We start from the raw sequence: 16057 nt of genomic DNA, 5'->3' as shown, positions 1-16057 counted from the left end.
TATTCATGAGAGACAGAGAGAGAGAGAGGCAGAGGGAGAAGCAGGCTCCCAAGGAGCAGGGAGCCCAATGCGGGACTCGATCCCAGGACCCTGGGATCATGACCTGAGCCGAAGGCAGACGCTTAACCATCTGAGCCACCCAGGCGCCCCTCACAATAATTAGTTATACTAGTGATAATAGCTACCATTTATTAGGTGCTCACTCCGTGTCAGACAATGCACTCAGTGACTTCCATGCACGATCTCATTTCATAAATGTCCAAAGGAGCATCTCTCACACACCTTTGAACTTGGTCTACAGTCAGAAATACACTTTCTCCGTGACCTGATACACTGTGTATGAGCAATGTTTTCACAAAACAGTATTTTCTTTGACTTCATGATTTTTTTTAAAGGATGTTCTCTTTTGTATTTTTGTTTTTTTAAAAAGTCTGGTCAAGAGCCCCTCAAGTCGCAGGTAGAAGGATTGACGAGAAAGGGGCACCAGGGGAGTATCGGGGGTGACAGAAATGTTCCAAATCTTGCTTGGGTGGTGTACACGCATTGACACACACGGCGGACGTTAGTCACAACTCACCAGACTGTGCACCTAAAAAGAGAGAACTTCATTACGTGTAAATATATCTCAATAAAGTGAAGTAAAAAACAGTAAGATCCACAAAAGTGATTTCACGATGCATGGTGTGCTCATGACCCACAGTTTGAAAAACACTGGAAGGAAAGAAGGAGGGAATGAATGAATGAGGGAAGGGAAGGAGGGAGGGAGGCTGAATTAGTCCCCAGTATGTAAGTATATATGTATGTATGTATGTATTCATTTATTACATAAGTAAGTAAGTTAAGTAGTAAGCTCTACACCCAATGTGGGGCTTAACCTCAGGACCTGGAGACCAAGAGTCACATGCTGTACGACTGAGCCAGCCAGGCGCCCCCAACTCCCCAGTATTTAAAGTAGGGAGATTTCACAGGAGATGTGCACTTCCGGCTTCTCTTGGGAAATGGAGGGATCTGGCGCCGGAGGGAAACCAAGTCTGAGAACCTGGAGAAGCCCCGTTTTGCTCAGATCTGGCATTCCTTCTCAGCCAGCCCAGTGCCTGGTGCTCAGATGACTCGCCCTGTGGTGACGTGGTTCGGCTAGGGGTGTGACATCGCGGGAATGGAAGGTACAGACCGAGGAGCCAAGGCTCCTGAGTCCTGGGGGAGGGAAGGCTATGGGGTCACCAAGTCCAAGCAAGGGAAAGAGTGGCAAGGAGAAACAGAAAGGGAAGTGAAAGCCAGGAGGCAGGGTGCGAGCACGTCAATGCAGGGGTTGCCCGGGCATGTCCCGTCAGGTGCTAGGGGTTTCCTTCTTGCCCTGAGTCCCCCGCCAGATTTGTGGCGAGTGTGGCCAGGTGTGCTTGCTCCAGAGTGTGTCCCCGTCAGTGGGCCAGTTACCAGGAACCTGTTACAGGTGTGCTTTGTGACTGTGCTGGGGGGTCAGTTTTTGTTTATGTCTGACTTGATCTGTGTCCGTGAGGGTCAGTTTCTGACAGTTGTGTCTGCTGTGAACTGGCGTGCGTGCGTTTGTGTGTGTCCCTGTAGGAGGGTCACCTAGATCAAGCTGTGTGTCCAGGCGTCCCTGTGACAGGTGTGTGTGTGTGTGTGTGTGTGTCCTGAGAAGCTCTCAGCCTCAGCCCGTGACTGCGTGTGCGCTGGGGGGTACCTTCCCCGTGGCAATGTTTGTGAACACAGTTTGTGGGTCCCCGTGTGCTCATCAGTGTGGGTGTTTGTGCAACACAGCCCCCTTCCCCTCCCCCTTCCTCAGTCGGCGTGTCCCTGGGGCCGTCTCAGCGAGCCGGTCTCTGTGTTTGTGCCTGGGTGCGTGAGCGTGTGCCCCAGTCAGCGTGTGAGTTTGCACATCCATGCCCCGGTCCAGGGTGTGCATTTGTGCGAGTGTGGCCGAGTGCCTGTGAGTCGGCTTGTCGCCGTGGCCCTGTCAGCACGTCACTTTGTGTACCCTGGAGCGCCAGTCGGTCAGTCTGCGTACACGTCTCTGCGCGTGTGTCTGTGGGTCCCAGTCAGTGTGTCAGTGTGTCAGCGTGTGTGTCCGGCTGTCCCGCCGGCCCGGCCGCCCGCGTCCGCACGCCTCGGTCCTCCCCGCCGCGGGCCGGGCCCCGCCCCGCCCCCGGCTGCAGGGAAACCCCCGCGCGGAGGTAGGGGGGCGCGGCGCGCGCCTGCAAGTCCCGACTTGTCCGCGGCGGGCGGGCGGGCGGGCGGGGCCGTGGCGTCACGCGGGGGCGGGGCGTGGGACCCGCCGGGCGGGGGCGGGGCGGGGCGGGGCGGGGCGGCCGCCGAGCGGGCCGGGGATCCGCCGGGCGGCCTGAGACGCGGCGCGAGCCACATGCGAGCGGGCGCCTGGAGGCGGCGGCGACTACCACGACGACGGCGGCGGCGGCAGCAGAATCGGCGGCGGCGGCCACGACGCGGACACGCCTGCAGCCTGAGCGGGAGCAGCGGCAGCCACAGCCACAGCAGCCGCCACTGCAGTTAGAGCAGCAGTAGCCGCCGCCGCAGCAGCAGCCGCCGCAGCGAGCGGCGCTCGGCGGGCGCGCCCTCTCGCAGGAAGCCGCCCGCCCCCCCCATCACCGCCCCCTCCGGCGTGTTCATGCCCCCGGGGTGAGTGTGCGCACCCCGAGTGCCCGCCGGCCGCGATTGGCCAGGCCGGGTGGGCTCCCTGGAGGAGGTGGCAGGAGTGCGCTGGGAGAGCAGTGGGGGCGCGCTGCATCCCCACACCGTGCCTCCCTCTCCCCCCACCCTCTATCCCACGAACGACCCTGGGTTGGGGTCGCTGGGCGGGAGGCACTAAGGGTCCGGGAGCGCAGGTGCCTCAGCGGTCTGGCGGGTTTGTTTACAAACAATGGGGTGCGGGCTCGGCAGCGCCCCCTGGCGGCCAGTGCGGACCCGGGGAAGTGAGTCGACCCCGACTGCCCCGGCCTCCGCAGTCCCGGAGGGGCGCGCGCGGGGTGGGGGGGCGGCTTGTAGGGGCGGCCACACCCCAGGCGCGCGCCCGCTGGGGGCGGCGACAGGGGGCGGCTCGCGGGCCGTGGAGTCTGCGGCTCCTGCGGGCGGGGGCTGCGCCCCAGCAACAGCCGGTTATTGGCCCCTCGTTCGCCTGGCGGGCGGGGCAGGCGCACGTGGCGGCGGCGGGGTGGGGGGGTGTGCTGTGACAGCAGAGGGGGGCGTCTGGGCCCGCCGTGGGAGCGCGCGTGTGCGGGGTTGTGGATCTGCAGGTGTCTCGCCTGGGTGTGTGCGTGTGTCTGGCTCCGAGTTTGTGCTGGGGTCTGCAGGGGGTGGTGGTGTCCGTCCAGGGGAATGTTGGGGCTGCGGCCCGTCGGGGTGTGTGCTTGAGTCCCCATGTGTGTTTGTGTGAGGTTCTGTCTGTGCATGCCGTGCCCGAGGGACGGGTGCTGTTTATGTGTGGTGTACCTGTGTGTGTGTGTGTGTGTGTTGTGTGCTCTGTGAGAGTTGTCTGTGTGTGCTGTTTGGGGGTGATTCTCTGGGTCTGTGTTGCCTGCGTGGGCTCCGGTGTGTGGTTGGAGTGTTTGTGTGTTGCTTGAGTGAGCTGTGTTTGAGGGTCTCTATGTGTGTGTCTTGCCCTATGTGCTGTGTTTGTGTGTGCTTGTGTGTCCTGACTGTGTGTGTACTGTCTGTGTATATCTCCAGGGCATGGGTCTCAGCTAAGCGTTTGTGATGGTGTGCCTGCTGAATGCAACCTCTGTTTTCTGTCCAGGTGCGTGTGTGAGTTCTGTGTGTGTGTGTGTGTGGTGGGGGGTGTCTCGGTCTGTGTTTGGCTTGTGTGTCTGGCATCCGTGTCTGGGAATTGAGGATCTCAGCTCTGTGGGGTCTGTGCAGTGGTCAGTGGGTGTTGCTGGCAGCCTCTTGTAGTGTGGGGCTGTGTCTGAGCCTGTGTGTGTGTGTGTGTGTGTTGGGTCTGAGGGGCTTGTCTCTGTGATCCGCTGGCTCATGTGTGTCATGTGGGCTGCGTGTGTGGAGTGTTTATGTCAGTCACGTGAGACCAGTGTTTTCTGTGGGTGCTCTAGGTGTGCGCGCCGCCACTGCTGTGTGGGATTAGAGTTCGCTGGGTGTGTGCGTGTGTGCGTGTGTGTCCGGGGCTGACAGTTGGTGATGGTGTTTTGAGGTTGGCAGAGGAGGGTGAGTTGATGTCTGCTCTTTTGCATCTGTGTGTCGTTGCTGGTGTGTGTGGTGATGCATCTGGGTCTGATGACAGGAGTCCGCGTGTGCCCACTGTACATGTGTCCTGGGGTCTGAGAGTTGGTGACCCGGGCGGGGGGGGGCGGTTTCGGGTGTGTTGGGCTGCGTGTGTCCATGGATGTCCGTTTGGTGTTGATATTTGTGTAAGTCCTGAGGTGTGCAGGTCTGACCTCGTGGGTGTGTATGTGGGGGGGGAGGGGCATGTGTGTCGGAGAAGTGTGCCGGTGCCCAGGTAGTGTGTTTCTGTGTTTGTGATGGCTGCATTGTGTGTGTGTGTGTGTCCACGGGCATACATATCCACAGCGGGTAAGCGTGTGAGGTTCGGACAGTTCGTATATGTGTACGCACGGGGATGGGGGGGTGGGTTGTAGCAGTCAGTCTGCATTGTGTATACACTCTTCTCATGGTCTGTGTGTATGGGTATGTCCACGTTTTGGTAGGGGTGTGTGTGTGTGTGTGTCCTGTATTGGGTAGCACTATCAGAGACTGGAACCATTTCTGTGCAAATGGGAGAAGAGGGGGGAGGTCAGGCTGGCCAGTCCTGAGTGAGTCCTTCCATGTGTGACATGTACCCTTCGCACCTCCCCCCCCCCAGTCGTCTTTGCCATTTGGGTCCCGCATGAGTCCCTGTGTGTGCGCATCACTGTGTTCCGGAAGTTAGCCCCACCAGCCCATGCCCTGGGTGACTCCCAGGCTGGGTGAGTTTGTGTTTTGAGGCTGTCTCCCCTCCTGCACACACACACCTGACAGACTCCTCCATCTGGGTCCTGTGTGAGCCCTTGGGCTTGCTGTGAGAGCCGTCCTGTGCCTCCTTCCTTGTCCGTCGTGTGCATGGGAGGCTGTCCCGACCTGGGCGGCCCTGCGTCAGACCGTCGGTGGGCATGTGTCTTGTGGGGCCATCACACCCGCCTACAGTGTCCCATCTGGGCCCTGTTTGTTGTGGGAGCCTTCCCTGGGCTTCCCTGCCCCCCAGATGTGGTGATAGCTGTGTGCAGGAATGGGGGTGTCCTGTGTACCCCAGGTAGGGTGTGTGTATTGTGGGGCCCTGGTGCCCCCGGCACTGCCCGGCTGACTGCACCTCTCCCCCTGTCCTGCAGGCCCCAGGGAGCGCCATGGCCCGAGCACGCCAGGAGGGCAGCTCCCCGGAGCCCGTAGAGGGCCTGGCCCGCGACGGCCCGCGCCCCTTTCCCCTCAGCCGCCTGGTGCCCTCGGCCGTGTCCTGCGGCCTCTGCGAGCCCGGCCTGCCCGCCGCCCCCGCCGCCCCCGCCCTGCTGCCCGCTGCCTACCTCTGCGCCCCCACCGCCCCGCCCGCCGTCACCGCCGCCCTGGGGGGCCCCCGCTGGCCTGGGGGTCCCCGCAGCCGGCCCCGAGGCCCGCGCCCCGACGGTGAGTGCCGCCCCACGCCGGCGCCCCGGGATGATGGGAGCCAGGAAAGAGACACTGAGGAACTGGAGAAGTGGGAGCGAGTGGGGGGAGGTGGCGAGCCGGCCGGGCCACAGGGAGGGTGTGGCCAGTGTGGTCTTTGTGTTGCAAGAAGCAGGAAGACGGAGTGGGAGGCCGGGGGTGGGGAGAGGCCGAGTGGGAAGTCCCTCTTGGAATCTGACTGCAGTCCCCGAGTTGCAGCCCACGGCCTTTTCCGGGCCCGGGGCAGCAGCTGTTTCCCAGCCCCCCTCCCCTAGTCTGGGTCTCCTTAACCTCCCCGAGGACTGTAGTTGGAGAGAGCGTGGGCAGAGCGAGAGGACTGTCACTTCAGGACTTGGGTGGGGGGGCGGTTGGCCTTTTGCCTTTATCTGCATCTCTGGCCAGGGCCGCCCCTCTCCGCAGTCCGGGAGGAGGAAGGAGAGGGGGAGGGGCCATTGTGTGGGGAAAGTGGGGGTGGGGGAGGCGAGAGAGTGGGAAAGTGAGTCTTGGGGAGGGAAGGGTTAAAGGTCCCCTACCGGATGGGCTGTTAACCCTGTGGTGCCCTGCTAGCCCCATCCCGGCGAGCACGCTCGGTGGCAGGGAAGATTGTCCTGCTCTCCCCCTCCACCCCAACCCCTCACCTTGTCCCTGGAGCACCACGGAGGGCAGGGGAGAGAAAACTTCCCCGGCTGGGTTCCCTGGCAGCGGGGGCAAGAGGGGCCCCGATTTCAAGACCACAGGCCTAGGTGTGGAAACTGAGGCCCCGATTTTAGGCCTTAGGATCCCTCTCACCAGGACCTGGTGTGACTGGAGGGAGGCAGAGACTGCGGGGCGGCTCAGAAGGGGGTGGGGCAGGAAGGCATCTCCCGAATCCCAGCCCCCCAGGGCCCGGGCTCGCTCGGAGGCAGCCAGTCTGGCCTTCTGGTCTCCGTGCCCCTGCCACATCCGGGGGTGTGGCTTCACTGTGGTTGGACACCAGAGGGCAGGAGACCTGAGGCTTGTGACTGGGTGTAGTCAGTCGCCGTATCCCTATGTGACCTTGGGCCACTTCTTAGGGTGGGCCTCAGTTTCCCCATCTGTTAAATGGAGCCGCAAAATTTGGTCCCGTTTTGGAATAGTTGGGTCGGATAAGAGGGAGGACTTCCAGACTAACACGGGTAGTGGGGTGGTAGCTGGCTAGGCAGGTAACCCCCAGAGAGGCCTCCTCAGGACCTCTTCATGCTTTCTGGTGCCTGGGGAGCAGAAGCTGAGAAATCTGGCTTTAGGAGGGGAGAAACGGAATCGGTAGAAATGAGGCGGGGAGCAGAAAGGAAATCGGGAGGCTGGAAAAGGGAGAAGCGGGCCCTGGCTAATTGGTCCCTCGGGGCCACCTCAGGGCCTACAAGGGGGGGCGGGTGCTGACCACGCCCCCTCCCTCCCCCGCCCCCCCCCGTCTTTTCCCAGGTCCTCAGCCCTCACTCTCGCCGGCGGAGCAGCACCTGGAATCGCCGGTGCCCAGTGCCCCGGGGGCCCTGGCGGGCGGCCCCACCCAGGCAGCCCCGGGAGTCCGGGGGGAGGAGGAGCAGTGGGCCCGGGAGATCGGGGCCCAGCTGCGGCGGATGGCGGACGACCTCAATGCGCTGTACGAGCGGCGGGTGAGTGCTGGGGGCGGGGTAGACGGCAGGTGGGGCTTCCCGCCCGGGAGGGGGCTGCGGGCGGGCCCCGCCAGATGTGCGGCAGCTGCTGCCCGGCGCGGCGGGGTCGCGCTGGGGACAGGCAGGTGGGAGGGGCGGCGGGCCCGCGGACCTGCCGAAGGTCCCGCGCCGCGGCTGGCACAGGCCGGGCGAGGGCCGGGGCTGCCTCGAGCGCCGCGGCGCGCCCGGGGCCCGCGGCCGCGGGGACTGAGGGCGGCGCTCGGCGGAGCGGCTCATATATCCCGGGCTATTTATAGCCGGTGAGTCAGCAGCGGCGGCGCGGCCGCACCCGCCCCTCCCACCCGCCGGCGCGCGCGGCCCGCAGCGCGCCATACAGCTTCCCGGGCGGCGAGGGGCGGGCCCTGGAGCCCCGCCCCCGCGGGAGGCCCCGCCCCAGCCCACGCCTCGGCCTCTCGTTAAAAGAAAATCTTTGAAGCCTATGGCTTAGAACAGAGAATATACAAATATCAGGGCGCCGACCACCCAGCTCTGTCCAATCTGAACATTACACCCGCAGTGCTTGCTTATTGAAAGAAACACAAAACCCGGATGTTGTCAAGCCCCTTGTTCTCCTCCCTGACCCTCTCCTCCTCCCCCTTTCCAAAGGACACCTCTCAAGTGGGCATGTCCCCTGACTCCGCAGGTGTTGATTCTTTTACTACCTATTTATCAGGCCACAAACAATGCTTAGGTTTGCGGGATGTTTTTGGCTGCATATACGTGGTGTGGTGTGTCCCTCTCCAAACTTTTCCCCCCGTATTAGGCTTTGAGATCGATCCATGTGGGCAAAGCAGCTTGTAGTTCCTGCATTTCCCCTGCTATGTAGCATTCTATTGGATCAACACATAGTATCCTTGTTCATTTTCTCACTGATGAATATTTAGGATTAAAAAAAAAGAATGCTTCAAATTTCATTGGCTTGGGTTTTTGTGTGGTTTGTTTTTTTTTTTTGGTTTTTGTCTCTTTCCAATGATGCACATCTGCAGTGCACTTGTGTGTACCTCTGGAGTAGATACCTGGGTGCTCTGCCCACCTCAGCTTTACTAGATGGTTGCTAGCTTGCTCACAGAGATGACTGTGCCAGGCAGCACCCCTCAGCAGTGAGACATTGGCAGGCTTTCCAACCAATGCCATTCTGACGTGCCCCCCTTTGCCACCTCCTGGCTGCAAGAGTTGGTGGGGAGTGAGGAGAGGGTGGGGATTGGTACAAGGCATCCCACAGCCTGGCACCCACTAGGATCATCAGGATGGTTTATCTGACTTTGTTCTCATCTGTCAGAAGAGTTTCTCATCCTTTCACGGGGATGAGACTAGGTGGGCCCTGCTTATTAGCAGCGGGCCTGGCCATGCACTCAGGATAGGGGGTGGGAGAGTGCTACAGCTTACCTTTAATTCCTACTGGTGGGGAGTCTTTTCTTCTGTGTGGCTTCCTTCGTTCTCACTTGCCTAGCAATTTGGAACTGAGAGGGTCCTAGAGGCCACCCCAAGCCTTCATCCTATCCTGTTGCTGGAAAGAGGGCAGGGGTTAGCTTTGCCTGGATATATTTCTGTGCAGCCTTAGCACAGAAGGTGAACTGTGGTTCCCTGGGCCTGTCCTTCCACAGATCGTTCTAGAATCACTGAGATTATGGGCTCCCCGCTCCCTTCTCTCTCACTTCCCAGCCTTTGAGGGGAGGGCAGGACAGGGCGCCATCCAGCCTCCCCCACCCCCGCAACCCCCCAGCCCTGGCTGACTTTGGTTGGGAGACTAGGGGAGCACTTGCTGGGCACAGGCAGTGCTGAGGGCATTCGGTCCGCATCCTCTCTGTCCTGTTCTGTTCTAGATGAGGTCACTGTCCTCGAGGTGACGACGTGGGCCCAGGTGGTGGGAGGAGCTGGGATTTGGACCCAATCAGCAGTAATAGTACCTACTGCTGAGGGTTGGGGGAGATTGTAGGACCATGCCTCCCTCCTCGCTGCCCTTGGGCCTAACCACCCACGTGCCTGGGTCCCCCTGTGGCACACTCACTCTGACTTCCTCTTCTCCCTCTCCCTAGAGACAAGAGGAGCGGCAGCGACACCGCCCCTCACCTTGGAGGGTCCTGTACAATCTCATCATGGGACTCCTGCCCTTACCCAGGGGCCGCGGAGCCCCGGAGATGGAGCCCAATTAGGTGCCTGCAGCCGCCCGGTGGACGTCAGGGACTTGGGGGGCAGGACCCTCCCACCTCCTGATGCCCTGGCCAGCGCGGGGGACTTTTTCTGCACCATGTAGCATACTGGACTACCAGCCCTGCCTGTCCCAGGGGCAGGCCAGGGAAGCCACTCCAGCCCCAGCCCCGGCCTAGCCTGGGTGCACTGATGGGAGATGTGGACTCCTGGGTCCCTGGCTGGGAAGCCAGGGGAGAGAGGGCTGACGGACTCAGTGTCTGAAGGCAGCGGTGTCGGAGAGGGTGGGGACGGAGCCGCCCGCCTCTGCCGCCCACCACCATCTCAGGAAAGGCTGCTGGTGCTGGCTGCCCGTTCCAGCTGCAGGGGTGACACTGGGGGGAGTCTCCCTCCCAGTGCTCCTTCACTTTGGGCCTGGCCTCAGGCCCCTGGTGCTTCCCCCCCTCCTCCTGGGGAGGGGGCCCGTGAAGAGCAAATGAGCCAAACGTGACCACTAGCCTCCTGGAGCCAGAGAATGGGGTGGGTCTGATGGCTGCCCCAGCCCAGCGCCCAGCCATCTTCCCTGAGCCAGCCGGCGGGTGGTGGGCATGCCTGCCTCACCTTCATCTGGGGGTGGCCAGGAGGGGCCCAGACTGTGAATCCTGTGCTCTGCCCGTGACCACCCCCCGCCCCCATCAATCCCATTGCATAGGTTTAGAGAGAGCACGTGTGACCACTGGCATTCATTTGGGGGGTGGGATATTTTGGCGGAAACCGCCCCAGCCTTAGTCCCCAGGGCGAAGCGCTGGGGGGAAGACGGGGAGTCAGGGAGGGGGGGAAATTGCAGAAGAGGGAGGAGTCTGGGAGCGGGGAGGGAAGGCCCAGCCTGTAAAATACTGTATATGCGCTGCTGTAGATACCGGAATGAATTTTCTGTACATGTTTGGTTAATTTTTTTTGTACATGATTTTTGTATGTTTCCTTTTCAATAAAATCAGATTGGAACAGTGGATACTCTTTCTGCTTTCTTTCCCCAGTGCCTGGCCGGGTCCAAGCCTCTGTGACCTCTATCTGGGATGAGGTGGGAGGTGGGAGAGGCGGTCCACAGAGCACATCTGGCTGTCCAGCTGTATCCAAAGGGAGGCTAAGGAGCACGGGCGCCACTGTATATACCCAGGCCTCGTGCCTCCCTACACAACTCCCATTAAAAGCAAAGCCCTATCCAAGTACTAACCAGGCCCGACCCCGCTTAGCTTCCGAGATCAGATGAGATCGGGCGCGTTCAGAGTGGAAGGGAAAAATGAAGGGGGTAAATCGGAGAGGGAGACGAACCATGAAAGACTATGGACTCTGAGAAACAAACTGAGGGTTCTAGAGGGGAGGGGGGGTGGGGGGATGGGTTAGCCTGGTGATGGGTATTAAAGAGGGCAGGTATTGAATGGAGCACTGGGTGTTATACGCAAACAATGAATCATGGAACACTACATCAAAAACTAATGATGTAATGTATGGTGATTAACATAATAAAAAAAACTTATTTACTGGACAACAACAAAAAAAGCAAAGCCCCATGAGGGCAGGGCTTTGTTTTGTCGTGTTTAAGAGTTTATGTTTAAGTCATCTCCACACCCAACGTGGGGCTCGAACTCACAAGCCCGAGATCAAGAGTCCCACACTCCACCCACGGAGTCAGCCAGGACCCCAAGGGCAGAGGGGTGGGTTTCTGTGGTGCTTTATCCTCACTTTATCCCCACTGGATAAAATTATGTCCTGGAAGCTCCACATTTACTGAATGAATGAATGACCTAGAACTTCAGAAGCACCACCACGAGGAGTCCTGGGGCACATGTTGGGAATGAGGCTGACCTTGTCCCCGCCCTGGTGGTGGGAGAGCATCTCAAGCTAAGATCAAAGTGGGGCTTCACCCATGCGGCTGCCCTAAGGCCGAACATGCCGCTTGGCATAAAAAGCCTGTGGTTAATTAATATAAGAAGGGGAGCTCCTACCGTTATCTTCCTGAAAACAGGGCAAGCGGGAAAATGCTTTCCTTATGCCCTCTCCTACACGACTAGCGCAGACACAGGTTTGGAACCCAGCTCTGGCCCTTCTGATAGTCCTCACTGGTAGAGGGGAAATTCAGGGGAAAGGGCCCTTCTAAAAGATCAGGGTAGGGGTGCCTGGGTGGCTCAGTCATTAAGCGTCTGCCTTCAGCTCAGGTCATGATCCCGGGATCCTGGGATTGAGCCCCGCGTCGGGCTCCCTGCTCAGGGGGAAGCCTGCTTCTCCCTCTCCCACTCCCCCTGCTTGTGTTCCCTTCCCTCTCTCACTGTATCTCTGTCAAATAAATAAATAAAATCTTAAAAAAAAGATCAGGGTAAATGGGCAGGATCACTTTGGAAAGGAATTTGGCAGAAGCTTGTCAGGCAGAGGATGCGCACATCTATGCCAGCAATCGCTTTCCTGGGTGTCCTTCCTTAGAAGTGCATGTGCGCGGGGCGCCTGGGTGGCTCAGTTGGTTAAGCGACTGCCTTCAGCTCAGGTCATGATCCTGGAGTCCCGGGATCGAGTCCCACATCGGGCTCCCTGCTCAGCAGGGAGTCTGCTTCTCCCTCTGACCCTCCTCCCTCTCGTGCTCTCTCTCATTCTCTCTCTCGCAAAAAAAATAAAAATAAAAATAAAAATAAATAAAAAAAAAAAAGAAGTGCATGTGCGCAAGTGTCCAAGGGTTGGCAACTCTCTAAATTCTCCAACAGCAGTCGAAAGGGTCTCAAGTCTGCTTTAGGCATGCAACAGAAAAATAGCGGGTAGCCGGATGAACTAGAACTCTATGAATAAACAAGTAACGGTGAGAGAGAAAGAAGAAAAAAAAAAAGCAAGTAGCAAAATGATGGCAGGTACCTGGGTGTTTTTTATATTTTTCTCCATATTTTCCATCGGGGCTTAAATGCTGCACACAGAGGCCAAAGCCCCTGGCCAATGGGGGCGTTCACACCCAGCTGTCCGGTGCCCAGCAGAGGATGCTTCCTACTCGGGCAACCGACGGCTTTCCCTTTCCAGTAACCATTCGTGGAATTACTGATATGGCTGAATTAGGTCTATAGATTTTAGTATTTGTTTTCCCTTTTCATTCCAGTTTCCTCTCTCCTGCCTTCTCTTGGATTATTTGAATGCTTTTTCCAGTTCTTTGAGGTTTCGCTCTTGGTAGTTGTCTTTAGTACTGCACACACGCGTACCTCTTTCTCGGTCTATTCAGAGTCCGTATCGTACCACTTCACTTCCATTGTAGAACCCGCCACCGCTCAGGCCATGGGTCCTTTCCACTCCTCCCACCATTTTGTGCTGTCGTTCTTGTTGTCACATGACCTGAGCCGAAGGCAGACGCTTAAACGACTGAGCCACACAGGCGCCCTTTAACTTTTGCTTTAAAATCATATAGATTTCAAAAAATGAAGAGACCAGATAGTCTTTAGAAATCTTTCCCTGTGGGGTTACCATTTCTTCGATGCAGCCTGAAGTTCCAAGTTTCTCCTGGGATAATGTCCCGAAAGCCTGAAGAACTTCCATTAGCATTTTGTATAGTGTATTTCTGCCAGTGACAAGTTCTCTTAGTCTTCTTTTTACTTGTTTTCACTGGTTATAGAATTCTGGGGTTGACAGTTTTCCTTCAGCCTCTTGACGATGTTGTTTCGCTGTCTCTGGTTTCTGTTTCTGGAGAAATCCAGGATTACCTGAATCATGGTTGCCCTGCTTGTAATGTGTTGTTTTTGTCAGGCTGCTTTCAAGACTTTATTAAAAAAATCTTTGCCTCTTTTTTAGACTGGATAATTCCTATTAATATATTTCCAGTGCACAAAGTCTCTCATCTTCATTCTGCTATTAGGTCTACCAGTGGATCTTTAAAATTGCAGATACTGTATTTTCAGTGTTAGAACACCCATTTTGTTAACATCTTCTATTTCTCTGCTGAGACTTAGATTTCAACGTTACACAGGTGTTTTCCTTTTACCTCAGTGAGCATAGTTGTAATAACTACTTTAAAGTCCTTGCCTGCTAACTCCAACACTTGGTTGGATTTTTGTTTTGTTTTAACGTAGGCTCCACACCCAACATGGGGCTTGAACTCACAACCCCGAGATCAAGAGTTGCATGCAGGCGCCTGGGTGGCTCAGTTGGTTAAGCGACTGCCTTCGGCTCAGGTCATGATCCTGGAGTCCCGGGATCGAGTCCCGCATCGGGCTCCCTGCTCGGCGGGGAGCCTGCTTCTCCCTCTGACCCTCCCCCATCTCGTGCTCTCTCTCTCTGTCTCATTCTCTCTCAAATAAATAAATAAAATCTTTAAAAAAAAAAAGAGTTGCATGCTCTACCCACTGAGCCAGCCAGGTGCCCCCCCAACACTTGGGTTCTCTTGGTCATCTTGTCTTTTCCCTTGAGAATGAGTCCCATTTCCTTAATTCTATGTATATTAGGTAATTTTGCATTGTGTCCAGATTACATTAACATTGTAGACATTCTGGATTCTGTTATATTCCTCCAAAGAAATGTGAGAGTTCCTGTGGGGATATTTGTATTTGCTAGACTCAGCCTGCTGCAGCGGGTGACAGTGTAAATCTGGATTTCTTTAGTCCTGCTTGGAGTTGGCCCCACACATCTGTAGCCTGGTGGTCAGCTAAAGACTTGGGCTGAATCTATACATGTCACTTGGGGGAAGGGAACTTCCCTGGCACTCTCCGTTCCAGCTGCTGTGGTTCCTCGAGGCTCTGTCCTCTGGTTCTTCAGGCCAGTAAGACAGCTGGTTTTCTACCTGAGTTTTGGCTGCCTGGTGCAGTGCCAGGGGATGCAGCCCACCCTTGGGCTAACACTGTAGAAAAATGAACACAAACCAGAAAACTCATCCTGTGGTGGGCTTTTCCTGCAACTTTCAACTCGCCCTCTCCCCCAGATCCACCTGCTTTTGATCACTCTCCAGAGCCTTCTGGTAGTTTTGGGGGTTGTTTTTGGTATTTTGTCTAGAATATATAGTTTATTTGCAGAGGTGTGGTTGTCTGTTAGAAACATACTCCACCACACCAGAAACAGAGCTTCTGTATTTTCTTTTTAGTAGACCTAGACCGATTATTTTTTTAGGATTGAAAGTGGGGAACCCTACTCCACTATCCAGGGTAGATGGAAAGAGTCAGAGATCCAGGGACAAAGTCAGAGATGCCCATATTTTATTAGCAAAGTCCAAAGGGCTCCTAATAAGAGAAGGGGATCAGTTGTTCCAGGAGGAAAAGAAACATCTAAAGTCATCTCTGTTGGCCTTCTCTCTTGGAACCAAGGTGCTGAGCGGTCCCACGACTTGGCAAAGCGGACGCTCAGAGCACCTGGCAAATGAGGTCCAGAGCTGAACCTCTGCCACAGGCGAACTGTGCTCCCTCTAGCCAACTAATCCCCAACTTGAACCGGCACCCCTCACCCACCTCCAGTAATCCCACCCTGCAATGGTTGCTTCTGGAAGGGAGAGATTTACTTTTCATTGTTTATGTTGTTTTTTGCTTCCTTAAAAACTATGACTGTGTGTCTCCATAAACCTTTCAATTCTGCACTACACACACCTATTATCTATCCAGACAACAAATGACATGTAAAAATGCTACCATGCTAGTCTTTTGGAAGGAAGCAACATCTCAAATGCACTTATATACTCTATAACCGCGGCCTCGGGCTTTGGGGAGTCTTTCCCAAGTGTGTGCAAAGGAAACCAGCTCAATGTCACTCAACAGCAGACTGATTAAATAGCTTATGGTTCATCTGTGGTTTTGGAATTCAATGCACAATGCATTGACAAGGATCTCCAAGACATAGTGAGAAAAAGCAAGTTGCAGAAAAAGTTATGCATAGTAGCAGCTAACATGGAGCAACTTCTACTCAAAGAATGTATTCATTCAATTCCCACATTAACAGAGGAATGTACTATTACCCCATTTTATACATGGGGCCATGGAGGCACAAAAAGGTCACCTGCCCAAGGTCACACAGCAAGTGATATAGTCCCGGCTTAAACCTGACAGTCTGGAAAGATTCACTGTCAAACGCTGCTGAGAGTGACCTCTGGGAGGTATATCTGAAAGTGGATATAGCTAACATATCCAAAAAGCATCTCCCATTTCTCTCCAAAATCCTGAGTTTAGCTAGAAGTCAGCTGCTCCTGCTACGTGGCCGACGTTGAGCTGCCAGGCCCTATAAGGCAGTGGGGAGAAGTCTTTCCACCCCTATAGATACATAATGCTTGAATGTTTTACTATGAGCTTAAAAACAAAATCTCTCTGCCCCTCTGGATCCAGCTGAAGGCCCTCCCTCAACACCTGGGCCACCCGGGCCTGCCTGATGGTTTTCAGTGGCGACTACTAGGTCTCAGGACCTTGTGAAGGCAAAGCCCTAGTCGCTAACAAGTAGTGGTGCCACTAAATAAATGTCCCCTAAGTGTCTTGCGTAAAAGTCTTCCCCATCAGCCCACATTCCATCCCTTACTTGTTGCATCAGGCTGTTCCCTCATCTGCAGTGTGAGCACGACAACAGCATTGACCCCCATGGGGCTGCTGTGAGGATTCAAACAGTTTAGCTAA

The 16057-nt window shown here is 56.4% G+C and overlaps 1 protein-coding gene across 3 annotated transcripts; it reads left to right on the top strand.

Moving 5' to 3' along the window:
• Nucleotides 1-1189: 1189 nt before the first annotated feature.
• BBC3 (BCL2 binding component 3) lies at nucleotides 1190-10462 on the top strand. 3 transcript variants are annotated; one of them, XM_081807184.1, is made up of 4 exons: nucleotides 1190-1450; nucleotides 5349-5637; nucleotides 7096-7286; nucleotides 9362-10462. In XM_081807184.1, exons 1-4 carry the CDS (start codon nucleotides 1301-1303, stop codon nucleotides 9476-9478), a joined length of 747 nt encoding a protein of 248 aa, XP_081663310.1. In that variant the 5' UTR covers nucleotides 1190-1300; the 3' UTR covers nucleotides 9479-10462. The 3 variants fall into 3 exon arrangements, with proteins under 3 accessions (XP_081663310.1, XP_081663311.1, XP_081663312.1); XM_081807185.1 differs by lacking the exon at nucleotides 1190-1450 and adding an exon at nucleotides 2341-2655; XM_081807186.1 differs by lacking the exon at nucleotides 1190-1450 and adding an exon at nucleotides 3209-4949.
• The last annotated feature ends 5595 nt before the right edge of the window (nucleotides 10463-16057 follow it).

The sequence above is a fragment of the Leptonychotes weddellii genome, chromosome 16 (genome assembly GCF_054177405.1).
Source record: "Leptonychotes weddellii isolate Sample4059 chromosome 16, ASM5417740v2, whole genome shotgun sequence".
Lineage (NCBI taxonomy): Eukaryota > Metazoa > Chordata > Mammalia > Carnivora > Phocidae > Leptonychotes > Leptonychotes weddellii.
This window is presented reverse-complemented; position numbering and strand designations above follow the sequence as displayed.